At 42.2% G+C, this 25837-nt stretch overlaps 1 protein-coding gene across 1 annotated transcript in view; it reads right to left on the reverse strand.

The window, feature by feature from the left end:
• Positions 1 to 11805, reverse strand: part of NMNAT2 (nicotinamide nucleotide adenylyltransferase 2) — a 145306-nt gene extending 133501 nt beyond the window's left edge. The window contains exon 1 of the mRNA XM_077763243.1: positions 11622 to 11805. Within this exon, the coding sequence (XP_077619369.1) occupies positions 11622 to 11706 (85 nt within the window). The 5' untranslated portion in view covers positions 11707 to 11805. The remainder of the gene's footprint in view (positions 1 to 11621) is intronic.
• Positions 11806 to 25837: the final 14032 nt, after the last annotated feature.

Below are 25837 nucleotides of genomic sequence, written 5' to 3' on the forward strand. Positions count from 1 at the left end.
GACAGGGACACTGACATTTGGGATGCAAGTCCTCACATCTGAAATGTATGCCCTTGCCCATCATCCTTCAAGGGCTCACTGAAAGGGCTGGGTAAGGCCTGAACTCTTTGAAGCTGCCCCGTCCCCTCTTCTCTCAACCCTGTTTTCTGACTATCTCATCTCCTGCTCTTCCTTGTCCCCACCCATACCCAGTCATCTAGCAAGCTCCTTGGGGATCTGTCAATGTGTCAGGCTATTAAGGGCCTTTTACACATACCCTGATCTCAGCCCAGAGTGTCATCCTCCATCCTGTCCACTGGGCAGCTCCTACTTTCAAGTTTGTTTTTCATTATTACCTGCTCTGATGGCCTTCCACCATGTCTTCTTCCTCTATGTTCCCACTCTACCTCATTCTCACCTCTTTTATAGCACTTATGACTTGAAGTGCTATGTTTAGCTTATCTCCCCCCCAGGGGCATGGGGAAGAGTGTCTTTGACTGTCATGTCCTTTTGGCTTAGCATAGTTCCTGAGGCACCTTCATAACTCAATAAACGTTTGTTGAATCAACTGCCACTGAGTCCTCTCATGACCTTTTGCCTACCCTTCCTGCCACAAAAAGAATACAGACTTGAGGTGAGGGTGGTAGGCAATTATAACACTTCTTTAATTCACTCATCCGACAGACTTTTATTGAGCATCTACAATGTGCCAGGGACTCTTCTAGGAGCCTGAGATACATTAGTAAGTAAGCAGAGTCAACCAAGATCCCTACTCATGAAAAGCTCACATTCTAGCTGGGGACATTAAATAACAAACAAGAAAGGAAATAACATGCTTTATTAAATGGTAATAAGAAGTAAGGGGGAAAGATATAAGTATAGAGAATAAGGGGGACTGGGAGTGTGTGAGCTGCAATTTTAAATGATATGATCAAGGTAATAGGACCTGCCAAGTAGACAATGAGAAACTTACATTTGGCCAAATACTTTGAGAAGGAGAGTGAATTAGAGATAGGAATGTGTGTGTGTGTGTGTGTGTGTGTGTGTGTGTGTGTGTGTGTGTGTGTGTTGGGGGATGGGTATTACAAGCAGAGAGTACATTCAGCACAAAGGAGGTCAGTATGGTTGGACCAGAACGAGGTAGAAAGAGCTGTGTTGGGGAGGAGGGGTGACAGGGAAAAGTGGCAAATCATGGAAACCTTGTAGGTCATTTTAATGACATTGACCTTGAATGAGAAAGAGAGCCATTAGAGAATTTTGAGCAAAGTAGCAACATGATCTGACTTAGATCTGGCTTACATTTAGAAAGGATTGTTTTGGTTGTTTTTGTTGAGGATTGAGTATTGGGGTCAAGGGTAAAAGCAGGGAGATCAGTTAAAAAGCTGTTGAAATAATGCAGGTAAAGGAGACCAGTGGCTTATACCAGGGTTGCAGATGTGGAAAAGTGGGTGGCCCTACTTGTATTTTGAAGACAAAGAGATCCAAAATCATTTGCAGACATGGACGTGGCGTGCAAAAAGAGAAGAATCAAGAAAGCCCAAGGTTTTTGACCTAAGCAACTGGAAGAAGAGCAAAACTGAATGCATTTAGTCTTCTCTGGGGGTTATGCTTCACTCACCCTCCTACTGTTTGGTAAATATGAAATGAGGTCAACACGTAGCAGCATGGCTACCCATGTGGAGGTAACATGATGCAGAAGAAAATAGAAAAAAGAGTGCTATTTAAGCTGCCACCGCTTCCATGGATTAGCCTCTGGGTCTTGGTCTTTTCTACTTTTTTCTCTTACCCCCTTTATCTCCAGAATTACAAGAATGTTCCTGAATGGCTCCCTTGTTGTGAACTAAAGAGACTTGTGTGATAAACTTAATGGAAACCAGTTTAATGATAGTAGAGTTTAAAGAAGCTAAAAGAAGTTAGCTCCATTATTAAAATGATAATGTGGAAGATCATGATGCTAGTAGTGGTTAAAACACTTGACTTTGTTGCAAAGTTCAAAGATCATAGAGATATTGTACAGTACAAGAGATGGAGAGAGGATACCATTGTCAGGAGGATGGCCTTGGTCACCTCATATAACATCTTTTTGGGCTAAGATAATTCTGAGGCTATTTGCCAAACTATCCAAAAATAAGCAAATCTGTTTTATGCAATTGAATGCTTATGATTTGAAAACCTCTGGCAATGGAAAACTTCCTTCCTTGTAAACTAATGCTGCACTTACATGTGTTGAGATATGGAACATATCCATAAATAAAGTTATATAATTCTCTATAAAATAAATTCCTATATCCCAGTTCTTAGGCTATTATATTGAGTCATTAGGAATTATTTTAAATGCCTTGTTTAACCAAAATTTTATATTGAATATTGTTTTTTCTTTAATGTTTATTTATTTTTGAGAGAGAGACAGAGCATGAGCGGGGAGGGGCAGAGGGAGGGAAACACAGAATCCGAAGCAGGCTCCAGGCTCTGAGCTGTCAGCATAGAGCCCGATGCGGCGCTCAAACTCACAAACCATGAGGTCCTGACCTGAGCCAAAGTCGGATGCTTAACTGGCTGAGCCACTCAGGCGCCCCAAATATTGTTTTTAAAATATGGTGTTGAAAAAATATTTAATGCATTCTTTTGTGTCCTTAGGATCTTTTCTTTTTTAATTTTTTTAGTGTTTATTTTTGAGAGAGAGAGAAAGAGACAGAGTGCGAGTCAGGGAGGGGCAGAGAGAGAGGGAGACACAGAATCTGAAGCAGGCTCCAGGCTCCGAGCTGTCAGCACAGAACCCAACATGGGGCCTGAAACTCACAAACTGTGAGATCATGACCTGAGCCTAACTCAGACGTTCACCTGAGCTACCCAGGCACTCTCTCCTTAGGATCTTTTTAAGCAATTCAAGATGATTTGAAAACTTTTAAAAAATGAACAAGAACTCTACTAGAAAGTGTATATTTTATAGTATCATTAAATATTGATTAAACAATCACTGTATTCAGTACACTGTATCTGTGCTGACAGGATGAAAGGACAATGATATAAAATTTACACTTGAATCTTTTTTAAAGAAACTCTTTTTTTTAATTTCTTTTTTAAAGTTTTTAAAAAATAGTTTATTGTCAAGTTGGTTTCCATATAACACCCAGTGCTCATCCCAACANCGTTGATGGACACTTAGGCTCTTTCCATGATTTGGCTATTGTTTAAAGTGCTGCTGTGAACATTGGGGTCCATGTGCCGCTATACATGAGCACTCCTGTATCCCTTGGGTAAATTCCTAGCAGTGCTATTGCTGGGTCATAGGGGTGTTCTATTGTTAATTTTTTGAAGAACCTCCACGCTGTTTTCCAGAGGGGCTGCACCAATTTACATTCCTACCAACAGTGTAGGAAGGTGCCCGAAAGAAACACTTTTTTAAAGATTTTATTTATTTATTTAAATTTTTTAATGTTTATTTATTCCTGAGATATAGACACAGAGTACGAGCAGGGGAGGGGCAGAGAGAGAGGGAGACACAGAATCTGAAGCAGGCTCCAGGCTCTGAGCTGTCAGCACAAAGCCTAATGCAGGGCTTGAACCCACAGACTGCGAGATTATGACCTGAGCTGAAGGTGGACATCTAATAGACTGGGGCCACCCAGGCGCACCCTAAAGATTTTATTTTTGAGTAATCTCTGCACCTAATTTGGGGCTCAAATTTATAACCCTGAGATCAAGAGTCACATGCTCTACTGATTGAGCATCCAGGTACCCCTTAGAGAATCTCTTTTAAAACTGAGTTTTCATTTGTTTTCCCAGTCATCCATATATTTCTTTCACAATTATTGCCTATCAGTAGAAAAATAACAGAAAATGCAGATAATCCATCTGGTTTTGCATTTTCCTCTCCTGTCTGAGGATATCTCTGAAACAGAGGAGTCCAAACTTGAGGGTTAGCAGGTATGTTTCTTAGTTTGTCTCCACATTTCTAGGTTGCTCTGTTGGCTTGCTCTAACATTAGGAATGTGTATAGAAGGGCGTCTGGGTGGCTCAGTCAGTTAAGCGTCCGACTTCGGCTCAGGTCATGATCTTGTGGTTCGTGAGTTGGAGTCCCAAATCAGGCTCTATGCTAACATCTGAGAGCCTGGAGCCTGTTTCTGATTCTGTGTCTCCCTCTCTCTCTGCCCCTGCCCCACTCACACTCTGTGTGTGGCTCTCCCTCTCAAAAATAAATAAACATTTAAAAAAACCATAAATTAAAAAAGGAAATGTTTGAAACTAATTTGACAATAAACTACTTGTAAAAAAATATATAAATAAATAAATAAATAAATGTTTAAAAAGAAATTAAAAAAAAAATAAAATAAAATAATGTATATTAAAAAAAGGAAATGTTTATAGAAATATTTCTCTTGAGATTCATTATGTTTTACAGGATGTTCGTACTAAGTAATAATTCGTACATTTTCCTAAAAGGCATACGAACCTCCAGTTCTAATGGTTCTAAGCAAATCTTAGAATAAAAGGCTTAGCCATGTAGAATAAAATCAAGTAAAACAAAAAGGTAAGAAAAGCTGAAAATGAATATTATGTCATTTCAAAACTGTTAGAACATCAACCCTCTTGGTTTTATCTTATTCCTTGGTTTAGGATGAATTCTAGATGGGATATTTGCCTTTCATAATTAGCTTGTGTCCACATGAGGCTCAGTTAATCAATTCAGCAGGAGAAAGTAAATCAAACCACCTGTTTTTGTGAACAAAAATGACTAAGTTTTCTTTTTCAGGCATTATTCTCATGTCATGTACACACAGAGCTCCTGCCAGTGAAACCAGCATGATTGATCCATGAGTTTCCATTAGTAGACTTTTAGCTCATCAGTGCGTTAGAATGCCCAAATCCACCTGAATATACTATCACAGGCTTCATCACAGTGGCGGGCAAGTTCTAGAACGGTCTTTTGAACTGCACCGACTATTCCCAATTTTACAACCTCCATATTAAAAAAGAATCAACTTCAGGGCCTTGATTTTCTCCAATGTAATACTTTTTAAAAAGTCAACACACCCTTTTTTATCTTCTTATTTCCCATAATGTTAATGAATTTCAATATCTTTCTCACATGAGGAACTTTGAATAATACTAGAACCTACTGGGTGGGAGCTTTTATAAGAAGACTCGGATGTCCCAGCTAAAAGACATTTTGAATTTCAGTGTTTCCTTCTTTTGCATCAGTGCTTGCTTAGAATGTATATTTCCAAAATTGTAGAGTAAGTATGAATCTTCACTGTCTCCACACACCCTAAACCAGCTTTTCTTCCAGTGTTCTTTATTCGTCTACTGTGGACAGAAACCTGAGAGTTACCCTGGCCTACTTTGCCACAACCCACTCATCAAGTCACCAAATAAGTATCCCTTTTACCTCTCGAATATTTTCAAATACACTTACTTCCCATCCCAGACACCACCACCTTGAGTGATGTGACCACCTCTTTCTTGAGCTCTGTATTGCTGAACTAGGTGCCTAGCTGGACACTACATTTCCACTCTTACTCTTTACTAATGTATTCAAAATTCAGTTAAATCATAACTTCAAAGATACAATTATGACATTCCTTTACTTTAAAAACCATGCTATGTTCTTTCATTGTCATTGGGATAAAATCTTAATTCCTTAACACAACTTGCAAGCTTTCAGAATCGATTAGACTTCCATCTACCTTTCCAGTACCACCTCTTATTCCCCTTCTCCTTGAACTGTCCTAAGCTTTACTTTGTTCTAATACATCATGGCTTTCTGTCTTACCACTCCAGCCCTTGTGCGTGGTTGATTCCTCTATCTGGAACAAGATTTTATACACTCATTTATTTTGGATGTACTCAACAACTATGATGGAGCAAAGACTTGCTATTTGTAACTTTTATTAATTACACTATTATGGACAGCCTACTCCATGCTAGCCACAAGGAAATCAATCAATAATGAAACCACGCATCGTTTGTGTTCTAATATTACTTAAGGTCTCACATGGAAAATAGTCATTAAGCATATAATGAGATGAGAGTTTTGTCATGGAAAGTATTAGGTGATGTGGGATCAAATGTCAAGGTAACCGTACTTAATTTAGAAGTCAGTAGAGGTTCCCTGAGGAAGTACCATTGAAGCTAAAATCTGAAGAATGAGTAGGTATTAGTTGTGGTAACAGAAGAGTGGGGAGGAAGGAGAAGGGAAGGGAGTAGTGGAAAAAACATTCCAGTGATAGAGTTATATGGAAGATACAGGGTACTAAGAAAAGAAATAGCCTTTCCTTGTTATAGTAGAAGATATTGGGAAAAGGCATCTTTGTTGACTATATTTTGTTGGCTGCCTGTATTACCAAGGAAAAAATTCACAACATTCCCATTACCCTTTGTTAATAACTAAATTTAGGTGGCTTTCTAATTTTTTATTGTTTAATGCTTTTTAATGTTTTTTATTTATTTCTGTGAGAGAGAGACAGCGTGAGTAGGGGAGGAGCAGAGAGAGAGGGAGATACAGAATCTGAAGCAGGCTCCAGGCTCTGAGCTAGCTATCAGCACAGAGCCCGACGCGGGGCTCGAACTCACAAACCGTGTGATCATGACCTGAGCCGAAGTCAGACACTTAACCAACTGAGCCACCCAGGCACCCCTTGGTGATTTTCTTTTCATAGGTGCTGTTGCAACTAAAGGAATAAAGAGGCATCTTGGATTAGAGAGAGAATCTAGATATCAGAAAACTAGTTTTATCTTGACTTTTGCTTATGACCTTGACCAAATGACTTATACCTGTACCTCTGCCTTTTCATTTGTAAAAGGGAGATGATAATATTAACCAGTTTAACTTGCAGGGTAGGATCAAATAAGATAACGGTGCCAGAAGTATAAAGCACCACTTTGTGCTGAATGATCTTTTCTCATAGGCATTTTAAGCATATTAAACAGTTTCTCAACTTCTGACAGTTCTATCAGTAGAAACTGAAATTCATTTTTCTTATGATTTCTAGTTATAGCAGTAGGGACTGCATTCTCAGTTCCATAATAATTAAAAACCCTTCTTCATTACCCTTAAACAGGAATAGAATTGGATCATGTCTCTTCTCTTTTCAAAAGACCCACTTGTTCAAAGTAAAAATATTATAAGGTAGAAAAACTGGAGAATCCAGTTATTTTTCAATCATCAAAAACCAGAATTCATTTCTGCTGTGATTAAGTGTTTTGATTCCTTTACTTTTTATGGTGAAACTTATCTGACCCGTCCTTCCTTACTTTTCTATTTAAACTTATCTGATTTCCCAGGCATGAATTTATTGACAAACACAGCAATATAACTGCAAAGAAACTATACTGAAATATAATCTCTACATAATTAATAATTGAGATCTTAGGTGTTTAAAAAAACCTTCTTCCAAGGGTTCCATGTTGAGTGTCCGACTTGATTTTGGCTTAAGTCATGACCTCATGCTTTGTGAGATCGAGCCCCATGTCAGGCTCTGCACTGAGAGCATGGAGCCTGCTTGGGATTCTCTCTCTCCCTCGCTGTCTCTACCCCTCCCCTGATCGAGCTCCATCTCTCTCAAAATATATAAATCCACATAAAAAAAAGTTAAGATGTACCTGGGTGGCTCAGAAAGTTATGTGTCTAACTCTTGATTTTGGATCAGGTAATGATCTCATGATTCCTGAGTTCAAACCCCACATCAGGCTCTGTGCTGACAGCATGGATCCTACTTGGGATTCTCTCTCTCTCTCTCTCTCTCTCAAAATAAATAAATGAACAATTTTTTAAAAGTTAAAAAACACAAAAAACCTTCTAGTGTCATGTTAGTTTCCTATGTAATAAGGCACACCCGTGAACTAAAACATTGTTAGCNTATCTGATTTCCCAGGCATGAATTTATTGACAAACACAGCACTATAACTGCAAAGAAACTATACTGAAATATAATCTCTACATAATTAATAATTGAGATCTTAGGTGTTTAAAAAAACCTTCTTCCAAGGGTTCCATGTTGAGTGTCCGACTTGATTTTGGCTTAAGTCATGACCTCATGCTTTGTGAGATCGAGCCCCATGTCAGGCTCTGCACTGAGAGCATGGAGCCTGCTTGGGATTCTCTCTCTCCCTCGCTGTCTCTACCCCTCCCCTGATCGAGCTCCATCTCTCTCAAAATATATAAATCCACATAAAAAAAAGTTAAGATGTACCTGGGTGGCTCAGAAAGTTATGTGTCTAACTCTTGATTTTGGATCAGGTAATGATCTCATGATTCCTGAGTTCAAACCCCACATCAGGCTCTGTGCTGACAGCATGGATCCTACTTGGGATTCTCTCTCTCTCTCTCTCTCTCTCAAAATAAATAAATGAACAATTTTTTAAAAGTTAAAAAACACAAAAAACCTTCTAGTGTCATGTTAGTTTCCTATGTAATAAGGCACACCCGTGAACTAAAACATTGTTAGCTTATGAATTCATTTTGCCAAAAATTTACTTGAAAACATTTTAGTTATAATTAAGTATATAGATGTCAAATATTTCTTTCACAAATAGTAAATTTGTCTGTATGTTTCTCTTTTTTTTTTGTCTATATGTTTCTATAGCCACAATTAGGTATATCAATCTCTCATTCATCAAAGTAAAAGGAAAAGCTCATTCTAAAATATTTTTAAAATATTGAAAACTGTAAAAGTACTACTTTACAGAGATGAAGAGTGAATTTTCAGTTCTGAACATCACATCTCTTTTGTTTATAATCTTTCCCTTTTTTCTTTGGTAAGTAATTAGATTTCAAAATACAGGAGCTCTATTAAAAATGCCTAATTTGAAAGCCCTGTTGAGGTCTTTTTAAAAAATTCTATTACAAATTTCAGGCACCTTAAAGAAAGTTTGACAATTCCATTGCATTAATTATCTCTGTACTGTGTGGAGAAGATTTTAAAAGCCATTTGAAAGGAGAAAATAGTTTATGGATAACTGGTGTCTTTAGAGATAGTGAAAAGCTCTTGAAATGCATATTCAGGAATGTCATTTAGTTGATGTCCAATTTAATTCTACTCTCTGCTAGTATATGTTTGAAAGAAACAGAGTTCATGGAATTATACATTCAGATCAGGGAGCACTCGTTTCTGCATTTGGTACAGTGCAAAGGTCTCTGCAAGAGGAATCAGGAATGTGAGGTTCAAGTCTCAACTCTGCCACCCACTCTCCATATCACTTAAGCCACTTAAGAAAGTCACTTTGTCTCTGCACATCAGTTTCTTATTTGTAAAATGGAGATCATGATGACTTTCTGGTAAGTTTGTTATAGGAATAAGTGATATCACATACATACAGAAAGAAATCACAAAATTTTTCATGAGCTCAAAGATTCCCATAAGAGATACTACACAGAATAGTTTAATATGAATTTTGTGTTCTTGTTCTTGTTTCCTTTTCATATGTATATGTGCTGAATCCTCATTAGGTTATAAGCTCCTTATAGCCACAGTGAGCATATCATATCCTCTTTCCATGTTGCTCTCCAGATTATGCATCACTAATGGACACTCGTCAGGCTTTGTTGACAGATATTCTCTCTCTTATCCCTCAGTTCCAATATCAAGCAAATAGTTACAGCTGTCAGAAAGCCTCCTTTCACCTATTCTATGTCTAAACCTCTTTGCTGTAATCCATGCCTATTTCCACATATTCTATCCTCTCTAAACTCACGGAGAATTGGCAGGTCAGCATCAACTTAACAAAAGCCTTCATCACTGTTACCAAACTCTTTGCAGCTGCGAGACAGAATCCTAGGTTCTCAAGTTAAACCTACCCCTCCTGCAATCCAAAGCAAGTGGAATTAACTACTTTAACCCCAGGAGAAAAGGCAGAGTACCGGCTGGCTCACTGAAGACTTCTAGAGCCAAGGAGTTCTACAGCAAAGCCCAACAACCCTGCCTGGGCGACTGAGAGGAACAAAGTACAGTGGCACAAAACGGCTAGAGGAAATATGGACAGAGAAGAAAGGCAGGACAGGGATAAAGACACCAGTGAAACTACAGAGTTCCCGGAGCCCATATTCCCTTAGAAGAATGAGGAGATACTCTGATCTATCCTGATGCTTAAACAAAAGTCTTTATTTAACAGGTAACTTAGCATTAGCTCCTAATAAAACACTTTTAAAAGCTGAAGGGATGGTGAGGAAGGGGTGGCTATCTCTCAGTCTCCCTCCTTGGATCCTATCAACCTGCATACCTGGTCTCCTCTCGGCTCAAAGTAGTTTTTAATAATTGGGCCCAGTTCAACGCATCTTTCAGGTTTAAGAGAAGAGTATTTTTAATCAAAGCCACCTCGCCCACTGTTTATCAATATGATGTGGCTTTCATTAAACAGCTCTACGAGGGCTCACGCAATCCTCCGGCTCGCGGAAACACACGTGCCCACAAGCCAGTCCGGCGCTCTCTGCGCTTCAGCACCGCCGCCTCTGGATAGCGCCTTGCCGGCAGGCTGGCTCCAGGCCTCCCACCCATCTCTCCATCTCCAGCCCACTCTCTCTCCGCTTCTCGTTTACTTCAGTGTCAGAAAAAAAGCACCTCCAACTTCTAACCTCTACTCCATGCCCCTCCGCGAGTGGCCTCCGCGCCTCTCCCTCAGGGTCTAAACGCGCACGCCCCCGCGCCGTTGGGTCCTACCCGAGCAGCAGCGAAGCCGCGTCCACCGGTGGCCCGAGATCTCCATCAGGCGCCGGTCACATTTCCCTTGACCCTGCCGAATCCCAAAGCAGCAGCCAGGAGCCCCTGCTCGCTCCCTTTCTCTCCACGCCCCAAAGCCTCCAAGAAACAAACGCGCAAAGATGCGCGCTCNTCACACTCATACACACACTCGCACGCCGCAAGCCTTCTGGGTGCCATCGCCGCCCTGGGCAGAGCCTCAGCCAACTTGGGCCCGGATCCATCAACACTGGCTGCCTCGAAAAGGGCTGCCCGCAGCGGCCGCCCCGCCCCCTCCCCTTCCTAGGCAGTGGGTCCGGGCAGCCAAGCCTAGGCTGGCGAGCCCCCCACCCCCTTCACTCAGCCATCCACCTAGCGCGGGCAATATACGGTCCAGAACCCTCAAACATTCGCCCCTGGGCCGCCCTGAACCGTTAGCCAAACCCGAAATTATTCTCCTTGAAGCCCCAGCCCCGCTAATGGTGTGATGTGTGTGAGTGTGTTTGTGTCTCCAAGGCATATATACATCATTTAACTCCTGAGAGCTTTCCACCCATCCTAAACAAACAGCACGTTATCTCCAATCCCCTCCTGCTTCTCCGCGTCCCAACCTCTGCCCCCACCCCGATCCTCACCAGCCAAGTGCCCAAACTACCACACCACCGCACCCCAGTTCTGGAGCCTCGACCTCCCACCGGGTCCAAACCCAGTCACCTCCGGCCCCTCCCCTCCCCCACCCCTTCGGCCCCCCGCGTGCCGGGTCTGGCCCCAGCAAGTGACGCCTGGGAAGCGCAGCCTACGTTCCTTCCCAGGAGCCCGGAAAAGAGGGGCTGACCTCCCACCAGAGGGATCAGCTGGCGCATCCCTCCCGAGGGGCACACGCCTGACGGTTCAGTCGCCCAGGAAAATACAGGTGCCGGGGAAGGAGAGAGGCGGAAGCAGCCTCCGGGGGTGGGCGGGAGGACTCACCGAACATCTGAATGTGCCCTTTGGTGATGGGATTGAAGCTGCCGCAGGCAAGCAAGATAACGTGGGTCTTGGTGGTCTCGGTCATTTTGCGGGTGGGTCTCTCGCGCGGGTCCAGGGGTCGCCTCTTTTTTTGTGTCTCGATATGTCTGCAGAGGGAGAAAGGAAGGCGAGGCTCCGGCGGTGGATGCTGTGGACTCCAAGGAGCCGCTCCAGACGCAAACCGCGTCACTCCCCCGCCTCCCCTTAACGCTTGCAGCTCCGGCCAGATCCGAAGCTGCTTTTGTATTGCTCTGCTCCGTCCTTCTCTTTTCTTTTCGTTTTCTCCTTTTTCCACGGCTCTGGTCGTGGTCTTCCGCCCCTCCCTTTCCTCGCCCCCACCCACCTCTCTCCATCAGGCTCTTCCCTAGTGTTTCTGTAGGTAAGACGTGGTACCCAAGCTCAGAACCATGAATACTCACAGCATGGTGTGAGCTCTTTCTCTTACCTCCTTCTGACTTTTCCTCCCACACGCTAACATTTTTCTGTCCACATCTACTTTCTCTAACATTTCCAACTCCAAAAGTGTTTGATCTTAAGATCGGTCTTTTTTTCTTCCTCAAAATTTTAAGGGAGAAATGACAATTGTTCATGTCAGGAATACTAATTTCTGTCTTTCTTTTTCCCCTTATCTGATGATTTTGATGAACTGATTAACTGAGTCCAGATCTTGACCTAGAGGTTCCCAGAAAGTAGGGGAAATCTGAATCCTTTCCCTAGAATAATGGACTTTGGGGTGGGGGTGGGGGGTTGAAGCAATGCTGAAAACATGGATGGGGCAGAGTTATCAAAGCTGTATTAGGAAACTATTGTGATCTTACATAAGCTACCAAAGTTGAGACAAAGATTTACCCATCCAACAAGTGTTTCTTGAGTGCTCACTATGTGTGTGGTGCTGTTATAAACCCTGCTGGTAAAGCAAAGTTGTCCTCTTCATGCTGCTGGAGGGAGACAGACAATAAACAGAGGCGGAAAATATTTCTTAATGTTTATTAATTTTTGAGACACACACACACACACACACACACACACACACACACAGAATCTGAACCTGGCTCCAGGCTCTGAGCTGTCAGCACAGAGCCTGATGTGGGGCTCGAACTCTGAACAGCAAGAACATGACCTGTGCTGAAGTCAGATGGCTAACCTACTGAGCTACCCAGGCGCCCCAGGAGGAAGATATTAAACGGCAATTGTGCAATGCACAGTAAGTGAATGCCTTTCACTCTGATAGAACAAAAGGTGAATGGAGGAGAGAGGACTACTTCAAATCCAGGAGTCAGGAAAGGCCTCCCTGGGGAGGTGAAATTTAAACTCCAGCCTACATGACAAGTACCTGTTAGTACATATACTTTGGGACTAGAAAGGTTTTTTGTGTGTGTGTGCTCATAGATGCGAAAGAAGGCCAGTGTGACTAGAGTTCATCTAGAGTTCATGAATAAGGGGAAAATACCAGGAGACAAGATTGAACTTCTGATCAGGACAGAATTGAGTGGGGCTTGGGGGCTAGGGTTGGGTTGGGATGCTTTTCTAAGTGGAATAACTCAGGAATGACAAAAGGAAACCATTGAAACTTTAAGGAGCGGAGTGATGAGTAATTTACATTTTCATAAGATCACTCTGGCTGACAGGTGAAAAGTGGGAGGGCAAGGCAAGCATCTAGGAAACTGCTGGTAGCCTAGGCTAAGTAGAGTTGTCCTTGGACTAGGACTTATAAAGGTGAAATTGATGAGAAGCTGGCGGTCTCGGGACAAGTTTCATAGATGAAGTTTATGGTCTTTGCATATGGATTGGATGTGTGGGATGAGGGAAAGAGAAATCTAAGAAAATGTCTAGAAATTTGGGTTAAGCAAAGGAGTGCACTGAGACTGACAAAGTGGGGAAAGAAAGTTTGAGGGATATCTAAGTGTTCTATTGTGATATAGACAGACCTAATAATTCTTACATTTAATGGCCTTTTTAAAAGTTGAGGTATCATTGACGTACTACATTGTATTAATTTTAGGTGTACATAATAATTCTGAATTTAGAGATCCACAAATACAAATATTTTCCTAGGCTTTGAGATTCTTGAATAAATTGCTACCCTATATCAGTAGGTTGATTGTTGTTTCATATCCAAGATCACGTAAATATTTGTGCAGTAAATATTTGCTAAATTATGCTGAATTGCAAATCAACCCTAATGTGCACAAAATTTCTAGTTCAGATACAAAAGTCCTATGAGTCGATGTACATTTATAATGGGGTTAGTATCTTCCTTGGCATGGGATGCAGATTAGTGGGGTAGAAAGAGCAAGAGATATTGAAGGGAAGCTGACTTGGATATGAAACTCTGACACTAGCTGGACAATTAGCATAATTATAGTTAAGCAATAAATATTTTTGGAGTGTCTGCCCTGTGCCAGGCACTTGCTTTAGGAACTGTGAACAAAACAAAGACCCTATTTAATAGAGTTCACATTCTAGAGGGGAAAACACACCATTAAAAAAAAAAAAAAGAATAAATATAATGGCAATAGATACCACAATGAAAAACAAAGCGGGGTAAGAAGAAGAGGAAAGGGAAATTCCCCTTTCTATAAGGTGGTCAGGGATGGCATCTCTGTTAAGATGGTATTTGAGCAGGAATGTGAAGCAAATGGAAGAATATACCTAATGGGATAGCAAATACAAAGAGCCTGGTGGAGCAGGAATGGTTGGGAATCTCAACAAGCATGCTTATGTTGCCAGAGAAAAGAAAGAAAGTGAAAAGGGGTAGGAGGCAGATCAGAAAACTAGAACAGACATATAGATAGGGCCTCATAGCCATGGTTAGGGCTTTTGACTTTTTCAGAGATACGAAGTCACTGGAGGGTTTTGAGTGGAAAAGTGACACGAGCTAACTTACACTTGAAAAGTATCAGCTTGCCGCGCCTGGGTGGCTCAGTCAGTTAAGCGTCCGGCTCAGGTCATGATCTTGTGGTTTGTGGGTTCGAACCCCATGTCCGGTTCTGTGCTGGCAGCTCAGAGCCTGGAGACTGTTTCAGATTCTGTGTCTCCCTCTCTCTCTGCCCCTCCCCTGCTCATGCTCTGTCTCTCTCTGTCTCAAAAATCAGTTTTAAAAAACTATTAAAAAAAGATGGAGCAAAGAGAAACAAAAATTAAAAAAAAAAAAGGAAAGAAAAGTATCAGCTTGGCAGGAGATATAAATTCTGGAGTCAACAGTACAGTTTTATATTTAAGACCATAGGATTAAATGAGGTCATCTGAGGAGTAACAGATACCTAAATAAGAAAAGAGTCCCTCAGCTTCAGCCCTGGGGCACACCAAATTAATAATAGTAGCTAACATTCTGTGAGTATTGCTAAGAAGCCCAGGCACCATAAGCTGGTTACAGATGTTAATTCATTTAACACTCAAAGTAACTCTGTGAGTTCATATAATGATAATAAGTCCATGTACTTTATCCCATTTTAAAGATGAGCATAAGGGAGAACAGAGAAATGAAACTCGTCCAAGTTCAGACAACGAGTATGTATGGAGCCAGATTTCAACTCTAGTATTTTTTTTTTAAATGTTTATTTTTGAGAGAGAGAGAAACAGAATGTGAATGGGGAAGGGTTAGAGAGAGAGGAAGACACGGAATCTGAAGCAGGCTCCAGGCTCTGAGCTGTCAGCACAGAGCCTGACAGCAGGTCTCTGAACCCACAATCAGTGAGATCAGACTGGAACTGAAGTCGGACGCTTAACTGACTGAGACACCCAGGCGCCCCTACAAGTTAATTTTAGTAAAAAGAACGAAACATATCCAACTCTGAATCGCCACACAGAATAGTAGTCAGTAGATTATATACTGATGAGTTAAGATAAAAAATCTTTTTGCCGGGGTGCCTGGGTGGCCCAGTCAGTTAAGCATCCGACTTCGGCTCAGGTCATGATCTCATGGTTCATAGGTTTGAGCCCCGCATCGGGTTCTGTGCTGACCGCTAGCTCAGAGCTTGGAGCCTGCTTTGGAGTCTGTGTCTCCCTCTCTCTCTGACCCTCCCCTGCTCATGTTGTCTCTCTCTCTCTCTCAAAAATAAATAAAACATTAAAAAAAATTTTTTAAACTCTTTTTGCCAGCCAACTGCCCAGAGAGTAACAATGAAACAGGATTGTGTTATACAATGCGATAAATGTTTTTAATCTTGTAGGTTATGTCTTAAGTAATAGTTTAAATTCTATCAATTAGATTAATTGGCTGTGATTCTAATTTTCTCTTGTCATTTTCCTTATGCTTTTATCTAATTTCTGCATCCCCAAAGAAGGCTCTGGAATTGGAATATAAAAACATGGGTGGGGCACCTGGCTGGCTCCATCAGTACAGCATGAGACTCTTGATCTCAGGGTCTTGAGTTCAAGCCCCAGATTAGGCATGAAATCTACCTAAAAATAAATAAATGAATAAAAATTAAAAATAAAAAATAAATACATAGATAAAAATTTTTAAAAAATACATGGAGAGCATGGATCCATTTGTTATGGATCAAATAACACCATGTGTGAGTTATTGACTTTTTACAAAGCATACTGTCATCTTTAGGTCATACTCTATAGTTGTTCCATACAAAACACCTATCATTTTTCAGTGTTTAGTTGTTTCTATGGATGGCTTTATCGAGGAGGTTTCTGGAAGTTCTGTTCATAGAGGGTAATGGCTTTGGAAATGTGCCAGGAGTGTATATATTAACCAACAAAAACAAATAGCCAAAAACATACTAATGATGAATTTATTTTCAGGGAAGATTCCAAGGCTGGGTCATAAGATATAGAAAGGGGAATGTCAACTCTTGCATAATACATGTACCTTAATATATATAGTGATCTATTCTCAGGAGTGCTTATTTTAACTTAGGTCATATAATTTGGTCCAATATTTCAGCTTTCCAACGCCTGGGTAATTGTTTTAGGCTGAAAAGGAACCAGAGTCATTCTCCCACAGCCTAAATCCTGCAATTTACTCTGTCTAGCCAGTTCAGTTTCCAAATGGGTCAAGACAACCCAGAACTTTCCTTACTGTAAATATGTCTTCTGATGAGTAGACATAAGTGTCTATTGGCTCTGATTTGAAATGCACACATACAAAGTTTAGCAAAGTGGGTATGCATGCTCCCTTCTCTCCCTATTCACCTAGTTGAGATCAATCATCTGTTTACATCACAGATCAGGAGGAAATCATTCCATGTTTATGAAGCTAGTTCCAAAGTAGTATTAGGGCTCATCCTTCATGGGAAGAGCAAAAAGACACACACGTAGATACATAGATGTGGCTTCTTTATTCTTTTTTAAAGTTTTTAATTTATTAGTTATTTTTGAGAAAGAGAGAGTGTGAGTAGGGGAAGGTCAGGGAGTGAAGAATAATCCCAAGCAGGCTTGAACCCCTGAAACCGCAAGATCATTACCTGAGCCGAAATAAAGAGTCAGACGCTGAACTTACTGAGCCACCTAGGTGCCCCTAGATGTGTCTTCTTTAGTTCTTGACATAAAGTCAAGAACATTTGCTTTATGTTTTTCCTGTAAAAATATAATTCTGAGAGAACCATGACTCTTTGGGCTTCTCTACATTTGTATAATTCTCTCCTTTGTTTTCTCCACTTTTCTTCAATGTCTTCAGGGTACAGCTAAAAGCAAATGTTTTTACATCTGTGAAGTAAAAAATGCCTCTAGATCAAAATTCTCCTTCTGGCTCTAAATCCCCAAAACCTCACGCAGACTTATAGTTTCTCTAATTATTCCAATCGTATTTCACAAATGAAAAGTGTTTTCCAAATTTCAAGCCTGCTTCTCAATTACAAACATGGCAATACAGCCGGCACCACAGGTGAGAGGGATGTACACAGGGTTTTATAACCAGTAAACATTGTACACCATTAAAAATAAATTTCCTCAGCTAGCTCAGATATCTGCTAATTTATTCACCATGGCTTCTTTCAGATGGGGGTGGGGAAGGAGAGTAAACATCGTTATTTTCATCCTGAGACGGAATGTCTCACATTTCTCATAAGGTTTTCTCAAGAGCAGAAATAGGAGATAGAAAAATTGGTTCTAGCAGACTTAGAAAGAAGTATAAAGAAGTCTAAGTACTCCCTGAAATGACATCTGAGAATATCTCTGCCTCTCTCCTTTACACCACCCAAATGGAAAACACATTTGGCTCGAGGGAGTGCTAAATAAAAGATAGGCAACTTAAACTACAAAATATGCTTTCCCATGATGTCACTACCTCACAATTTGGTTAAGTCAGATCTAACCTAGAATTATAATCCCATGATTCCTGATTCCCCAAACCTATGAAATCTAGAAAACAACAGTGGCACAACTGAGCTACTCTCACCACTTGCTGGTACTAATTAAACTGATTTCAGAAGAAATAGAGACATAAGAAAAATTTGTAGGGGCGCCTGGGTGGCTCAGTCGGTTAAGTGTCCGACTTCGGCTCAGGTCATGATCTAACAGTTCGTGGGTTCGAGCCCCGCATTGGGCTCTGTGCTGACAGCAAGCTCAGAGCCTGCAGCCTGTTTCAGATTCAGTGTCTCCCTCCCCTGCTCACGCTCTCTCTCTGTCTCTCAGAAATAAATTTTAAAAATTTAAAAAAAATGTGTACCACTTGGACCTGTTAGTTTGAATCTTCACCAGCTGTATTCATTTTATTGGTGGAGTCGAGGAGGCTCAAGGTTGGCCCAGTACATTTTTAGATTGTATAAATTGCTTGTTTTTCTCAGGACTATTTCAGAAATCTGTAACAGAAATCCTACTGAAACTAGCTTAAGCCAAAGAAAGGTTTTATTGATCTGTGTGAGTAGGGAGTTGTTTTGTAGTTTATTAGATGGTCAGCCAGGTAGGGTATAAGAGTAGCCACAGGGGACACCTGGGTGGTTCAGATGGTTGAGCGTCAGACTTCTGCTCGGGTCACGATTGCACCGTTCCTGGGTTTGAGCCCTGCATCGGGCTCTGTGCTGACAGCTCAGAGCCTGGAGCCTGCTTTGGATTCTCTGTCTCCCTCTCTCTCTGCCCCTCTCCCTGTTCGTGCTCTTTCTCCCTCAAAATTAAATAAATATTAACATATTGTTAAGGGAAAAAAAAGAAAAAATAAGAAGAGACACAGGAGAGGCCCAGGAAAACAAAGTTTAATATCCTCACAGGTTTTAAGAGACAAGAGACAAGAGACTTGTCATGCAAGGGCCACAGGGAAAAACACCAGGATAGTCAGGAGGTAGAAAATAGGAATGAGGAGGGAGCATAGGCCATGAACCTTTATTTCCATAGAAAAGGCAAAGCAGGGCAGGGTCAGCAATTCAGGATAGGCTAATTTGAATAATTTGGGAGGGCTTTGGTCTGTAGGGGTGGTAGCTAGTTGCCTGGTGCCTGATCCCAGGATGGTAAAGACAGAATCTTGCCTCCTAGAGTTCCGGGACCAGATAGAGAAGAAGGTCTGGTTCTGGAGTAGTTTGCATATCAAAGGTATACTCTTTGTTGGGCCCTTTCTTATCTCTAAGAATTGGCTAGCTCTGGGACCGGCAGTCTCTCCCAAGAGAGAGAAGAGTTGTGTTGTGTTTTGTTTTTTTAAGATGCTAAAACATCATAATATATTATAGATATAACAAAAGCTAAAGGGTAGATGTAGCATTAGGCAAAGCTATATCCAAGAGTTTACATAATATCCTCAAGACCCCATTTCTTTCTCTTACCATCTCTCAATTTACTTTCCTTTGTGATTGCTTTATTTTCAGATGGGTGCTCTCCCCATCAAAGCAACGTAGCTGCTGGCAGCCTCAAATGACATTGTCTTTCTTTTTAAGTTTATTTATTTATTTTTAGAGAGACAGAGACAAAGGGAGTGAAGGAGGGCCAGAGAGTGAGGGAGAGAGAATCTCCCTCCCGATGTGGGGCTCAAACTCACAAAACTGTAAGATCATGACTTGAGCCCAAACCAAGAGTCAGACACTAAACCAACTGAGCCACCCAGGAGCCCCATCAAATGACATTGTCTTACAGATCATAATCTCATCGAAAGAGGGCACATCCTTCCCAGGAATGTCAGTAAAGTCTTAAGGAAGACTTATTTTCCTGCATTCATCTTGTGCCCATCCCTGATCGATCACTGTGATTAAAAAGAGAAGTATTCTAATTGGCCAAATCTGGGTCATTTACCGATCCTGGGCTTGAAAGGGAAGGAAAACAGGAAGGAGGTGACTCTATCCAAAATACTCGGCTGGGCAGGATTGTTAGAGATCGTGGTAGACAAACTTGGCAAAATAATGCCCCCAACATTGCTATAAGAAGAAAATATATAGTGTAGACATCGAGTTCAACAATCTGATTGAAGCCGGGAACATGCATTGTTAATATTCAGAATTCCACTTTCTCATAGCGGGCAGGCTGAGACTTTTTATTCCTATTCTGAGTTACAGGTCTTAAACTGAGAAAAAGATGGCCCACGTGAATCACAATAGTACTGCTAACACCTGCATACATGATCTGTGCACTTTTTCTTTCCCTGTCTCCGCAGGCTCTTTTAGGTTATCACAGTGTTGTTTACCCTTTAAGGAGTAAAGTCACTCCTTTGAGCAGATTATCATCAGATGGAAGTAGACATCCATGCCCAAAGCCCTATAGGTACCCTCCTGAACTTTTGGCCCTAGAGAATCAGAAATGACCTCTCTCAGACTCCTTTGCAAGTAGATTTCTGGATGCGAATTAAATTCTACCAGGGCAATGCCCTTTTATGAGGTTTGGAAGGCAGAAGGGAGGCTAAGGCCATCTTGCCGTTGCTCTTGCTGCTAAGCAACACTGTTGATGTCCGAAGCCACAACCCACATTCCAGTAGTTCACAGATCTTAGTCACTGAAGGCATGGGCATGGAGAGGCAGTTTGGCAGGTGACCTCTGGACTACAGCGATGTGCCCTTACAATCTAGACCCCAGTGGTGGCCCCTAACTTCCGTTTGTTTAACTCTTCCAGGGAACTTCATAAGCCCCCAATTCCTTGTTTTTAATCCCTTTCTGCTTAAAATACCTACAATTGTTTGTTTCCTGAATTGGAATCTGACACACCCCCTTAAATGCTGTCTCTAGCTGTACCCTCTTTTTGTGCGGGCAAGAGAAAATAATATGTAAATGCGGTTATTTGGGAAATGTAAATATGCAATGAAAAAGAAACTGACAGGAGTTAGAATAATGGGTGAAAGAATTATAGGTTTTGTGCACGTGTATTTCATGAGCAGGGGAAGGGAGAACGTGGGAAGGATGAATCAAGCAGAATGATGGATAATGACTGGGAAAAGAGAAAAGATGCACAGAGGACCACAGGGTTCTACAAGGGACTAACCGAGCACAGCTGTGATGAATACATTTATTATTAAGAACTTGATCCAATAATTGCTTACATGTGTGGAGCCATTTAGCACACAGTGCACAATATATGTTATTCTACTGGATCCTTACGAGGAATGATTCTGTAAGCTAAGTGTTTGCAGGCCCTCTTCTGGATTTTTCATATGAGGAAAGAATGCAAGGTTCAGGAAGTTTAAGTGATTTCGTCAGGGTTGTAGCCAGGAAGTGTCCAGATCAGAACCTCCAGGCGGCTGCCTATAGAAATTAGTTTAGCTTAAGAATGAGGGAGATTTGGGGCACCTGGGTGGCTCAGTTGGTTGAGCGTCCGACTTTCGCTCAGGTCAAGATCTCAAGATCTGTGAGTTTAAGCCCCATGTTGGGCTCTGTGCTGACAGCTCAGAGCCTGAGGCCTGCTTTGGATTCTGTGTCTCCCTCTCTCTCTGCTCCTCCCGCATTCATGCTCTCTCTCTCTCTCTGTCTCTCCAAAATAAATAAACATTTAAAAAAAAATAAAAGAAAAGAGAATGAGGGAGACTTGGGGCACCTGGGTGGCTTTGTTGGTTAAGCATCTGACTTCAATTCAGGTCATGATCTCCTGATTTGTGGGTTCAAGCCCTGTGTTGGGCTCTGTGCTAACAACACGGTGCCTGCTTGGAATCCTTTCTCTCTCTCTCTCTCTCTCTCCCTCTCCCCCCCTCCCTCTACCTCTCTCTCTGCCCTCCTCTATTCACTTGCACTCTCTCTCTCAAAATAAACAAACTTAAAGAAGAAAAAGAATGAGGGGTACCTGGGTAGCTCAGTCGGTTAAGCAGCCGACTTCGGCTCAGGTCATGATCTCCTGGTTTGTGGGTTCGAGCCCCATGTCGGACTCTGTGCTGACAGGTCAGAGCCTAGAGCCTGCTTCAGATTCTGTCTCTCTCTCTCTCTCTCTCTGTCCCTCTTCCACTTGCATGTGCTCTCTCTCTCTCTCTCTCTCAAAAATAAACATTAAAAAAATATAAAGGCAAAAGAAAAAAAGAATGAGAGAGATTTGAGGATTTCAGACCATCAAGGAGAATAGAAATGCTATTTTTAAATCTGAACACAAAGACTACAGAGCCTAGTCATAGAGATTCTTGCCTTTCTCAAGATTAGAAGGTGCCTCTTTCTTCTTTCTCACCCACGAGTTTCTGAGAGGTGGAAGGTGTGTAGCCTGATAGTGGGACTGAGGAGCAAAGTGGATTCAGTCTCCATACTGGGTAAATTCGGCATNTCCCTCTCCCACTTACATGTGCTCTCTCTCTCTCTCAAAAATAAACATTAAAAAAATATAAAGGCAAAAGAAAACAAGAATGAGAGAGATTTGAGGATTTCAGACCATCAAGGAGAATAGAAATGCTATTTTTAAATCTGAACACAAAGACTACAGAGCCGAGTCATAGAGATTCTTGCCTTTCTCAAGATTAGAAGGTGCCTCTTTCTTCTTTCTCACCCACGAGTTTCTGAGAGGTGGAAGGTGTGTAGCCTGATAGTGGGACTGAGGAGCAAAGTGGATTCAGTCTCCATACTGGGTAAATTCGGCATTCGGTGGATAGCCTTGGCTTGATGCTCCCATATTGTAGTAAAGTTATTCTTGCAGTTAAAAGTCTGGCTGAGTTGTTATGACTTCTCATGGAGAAAGGCACTGGGGTGAAGTGAGGGACTAAGTTTTGGTTCTAAGGTAACATTTAAGACAGAGTAGCCTTTGAGCACTCCTGTTGTGACTTACGGTGACTGGGACACAGAGGGCCCCTGACGTTCGTGTCCACTTCTGCTCTCACACTTCCTATCCTGGGGGTCAATCCTACTTTAAGGTGCAGATAAGCAAGGGGTTGGGAGCAAGAGCTGTCTCCAGTGGCAGTGTGATACTCCAATGGCTGCTGAGAAATGTCAAGGGAATAAGCAGTCATCCAGAGGAACCAAAAGGGGCTCCATGATTTATTTCTTCTGCCTGGAGGACACTTTAGTATCTGGTGGACGGACGATAGTCCTCTGTACCTTGGGTGACTGGCACCACGATAAACACAAATGCACCTGGCCCTGACCTTGGAATTGTGGGGAAGAGGAAACACTGTCTTAGGGGGACTACAGAGCTTTTTGGCCAGATCTGGTGGCAATTGCCCTAGACTAGCCCCTGTCTCGGTAAATGCAGGCAATAGTCCCTTTAGGGTTAGCTGGGCTTCCAGCTAGCTGCCCTGGAAAGAAGAGAAAATGAAAGGAAGGGAGGCTCTCACTCACTTGCAATTGTCCGTCAGAGTGGAGGATCTAACAGGGACTCAAAGAGGGGTCCCTGGGTGGCTCAGTCGGTCAAGCATCTGACTCTTGATCTCAACCCAGGTCATGATCTCACGGTTCGTAGGATGGAGCCCTGTGCGGGGCTTTGCGCTGACAGTGCAGAGCCTGCTTGGGATTCTCTCTCTCCCTCCTTCTCTGCCCCTCCTCCTCCCCTACACACTCTTTCTCTTTGTCAAAAATAAATAAATATATGTCAAAAAATAAATAAAGGGGACTCAGAGAAGGAGAGGAGAGGATAGGAACTGAGAGCTACTCTACATGGATATTTGTTTGTAGAAATGTCTTTAATTTCAGTAGATGCACTCTAGAGAGCAAAGCCCAGAGGACACTATAGAATATTGAAAGTCTGCAAAAAATACACTCTCGGTCTTCCCCCCGCCACCACCAGCTTTCCTGAGATATAGTTAACAAATAACACAGTGTATATTTAAGGTGTACAATATGATTTGATAAATGTATACATTGTAAAATGACCACCACAACCAAGTTAACGAACACATCCAATTCACCCTCAGTTTTAATGCTGACAGATGGCCACGTAGGTATTTGAACTAAACCCCGAAAGATGCACTTAGAGGTCCCAGGCTCCGGAAGATCTGAGATTTCGTTTTGTAAAGGTGGGGAGGGTGCATTCTATGACTCACCTTTGCGGCTGCTTGTGATTAACGTCGTCCTCTTGAACTGCCCTTGTGCACACGTCCATCGGCCTGCAAGGGCTACAAATTTTCCCCTGCCATCCCTCTGCACGGGGGCCCTTCTCACTCTCCACACCACAGCAGGATTGTATTTTTAAGTGAAGGGAAGAAAGGAAATTGTCAGATGAGCTTAAAAGTCCTGCTTTCTGGCTTTTTATTTGAAACTTGGGTGTGTGAAGGGGGTTGGCAGGGATTATCACAGTTTTCCAAATGGGAAAAAGGTCAGAGGAGTCAAATGATTTGCCCCAGATCACTCTCAGCCACGACATGTGGCAGAGCCAGGATTTGAACCAGGGTTGTTTGAGTCCAGGGTCCACTCCTATCGCAAGGCCCCAAGTTGCCTTTTTGTTTAAAAAAATTTATTAATGTTTTATTTATTTATGAGAGAGAGAGAGAGAGATTGAGAGAGCATGAGCAGGGGAGGGACAGAGAGACAGGGAGACCCAGCATCTGAAACAGGCTCCAGGCTCTGAGCTGGCTGTTAGCACAGAGCCCGATGTGGGCCTGGAACCCGTGAACTGCAAGATCATGACTTGAGCCAAGTCGGATGCTTAACAGACTGAGCCACCCAGGTGCCCCCAAGCTGCCTTTTTGAAGGGAGACTGTGGATGGGGATACACACCTTTCTCTATCAATTGCAGGACAATCAAGTAGGTGAGGGTCTTTTGACTCTCAAACATGGTAATTAGCCTAGGCAAAGATAGAAGGCTATGCCAGCCACTTTGAAGACCAGTGATACTTCCAGCTAAAGGCTGAGCCCAACAACCTATCCAGAAGCGACTGCCAGCCAGAGTCCCATCAGTTGGAATTCTGGCGACATATGAGGCAGGTAAGGCAGCGCTCACTGCCTCTGATTGTCAGCACCTGTGCTCTGCTTCCTCCCACACTGGCGCACCTTGGCTGGGGCCTCCTTTCCCCTTCCGTTGTGAGACTTTGAAAGTGTTCTGGCTCAGCTGGCTTTCCAACTTTCTCCTACTTCTAGGATCTTTTAATCTCAGGGGACATCTTTTTCAAGGAAGACTTCCTGACAGACGGAAAGCACAGGACATTTTGGGCCCCCAACTCAAGGCTGTCCATGCACTGAGGTACTCTCCAACGTGATCTCAGCAATTTCATCACAGTAGAGGAAATGTTATTCATGAATAGTAAAGGATCACTTCCTCACCTAAATGACACCGAAAAGGTTCTCTGAAGTAATCAAACTTTGTATAATTAGAAATGATGGGTCTTTTGCTTTCTCAGCCTCTCTGGAAAAATGCAGGACCCATCATGTGGATTTAAATGAAGGAGGCTGGGGCGCCTGGGGGGCTCATTCAGCTGAGCTTCAGACTCTAGATTTTCGCTCAGGTCATGATCTCACGATTCTTGGGTTCGTTAGAGCCCCACGTTGGGCTTTGTACTGACAGCTCAGAGCCTGCTTCGGATTTTCTATCTCCTTCTCTCTCTGTCCCTCCCCTCTATTCTCTTTCTCTCTCTCTCTCAGAAATAAACAAACATTTTTAAAAAATGAAGTATGCTGCTCAAAAGGAGTAGCTTTCACAATGTAATGGATAAGAAACTGCATTGGTAGCTGATTGTGACATGTTCTCTCTTCTCTTACCACTGTGCCCTTCAGCAAATCCAGGACACTGAAAGAAAGGAAAGTACCTTTCACATGAGAATGACCTGGATCAGCTTTAATTTATCAACCTTGGGAATGGAATTCAGAGGAGGAAGAAGGAAGCCTGCTCACACCTTTTCCTAAAGCTCTGCTAAGGAAAAAAAGAAAAAAAAGGCAAGTTTGGGTAAGATGGACTTTTTCTTTTCTTTTTTTTTTAAA

Source organism: Crocuta crocuta, unplaced genomic scaffold (assembly GCF_008692635.1).
Source record: "Crocuta crocuta isolate KB4526 unplaced genomic scaffold, BGI_CrCroc_1.0 scaffold3, whole genome shotgun sequence".
NCBI classification, from domain to species: domain Eukaryota; kingdom Metazoa; phylum Chordata; class Mammalia; order Carnivora; family Hyaenidae; genus Crocuta; species Crocuta crocuta.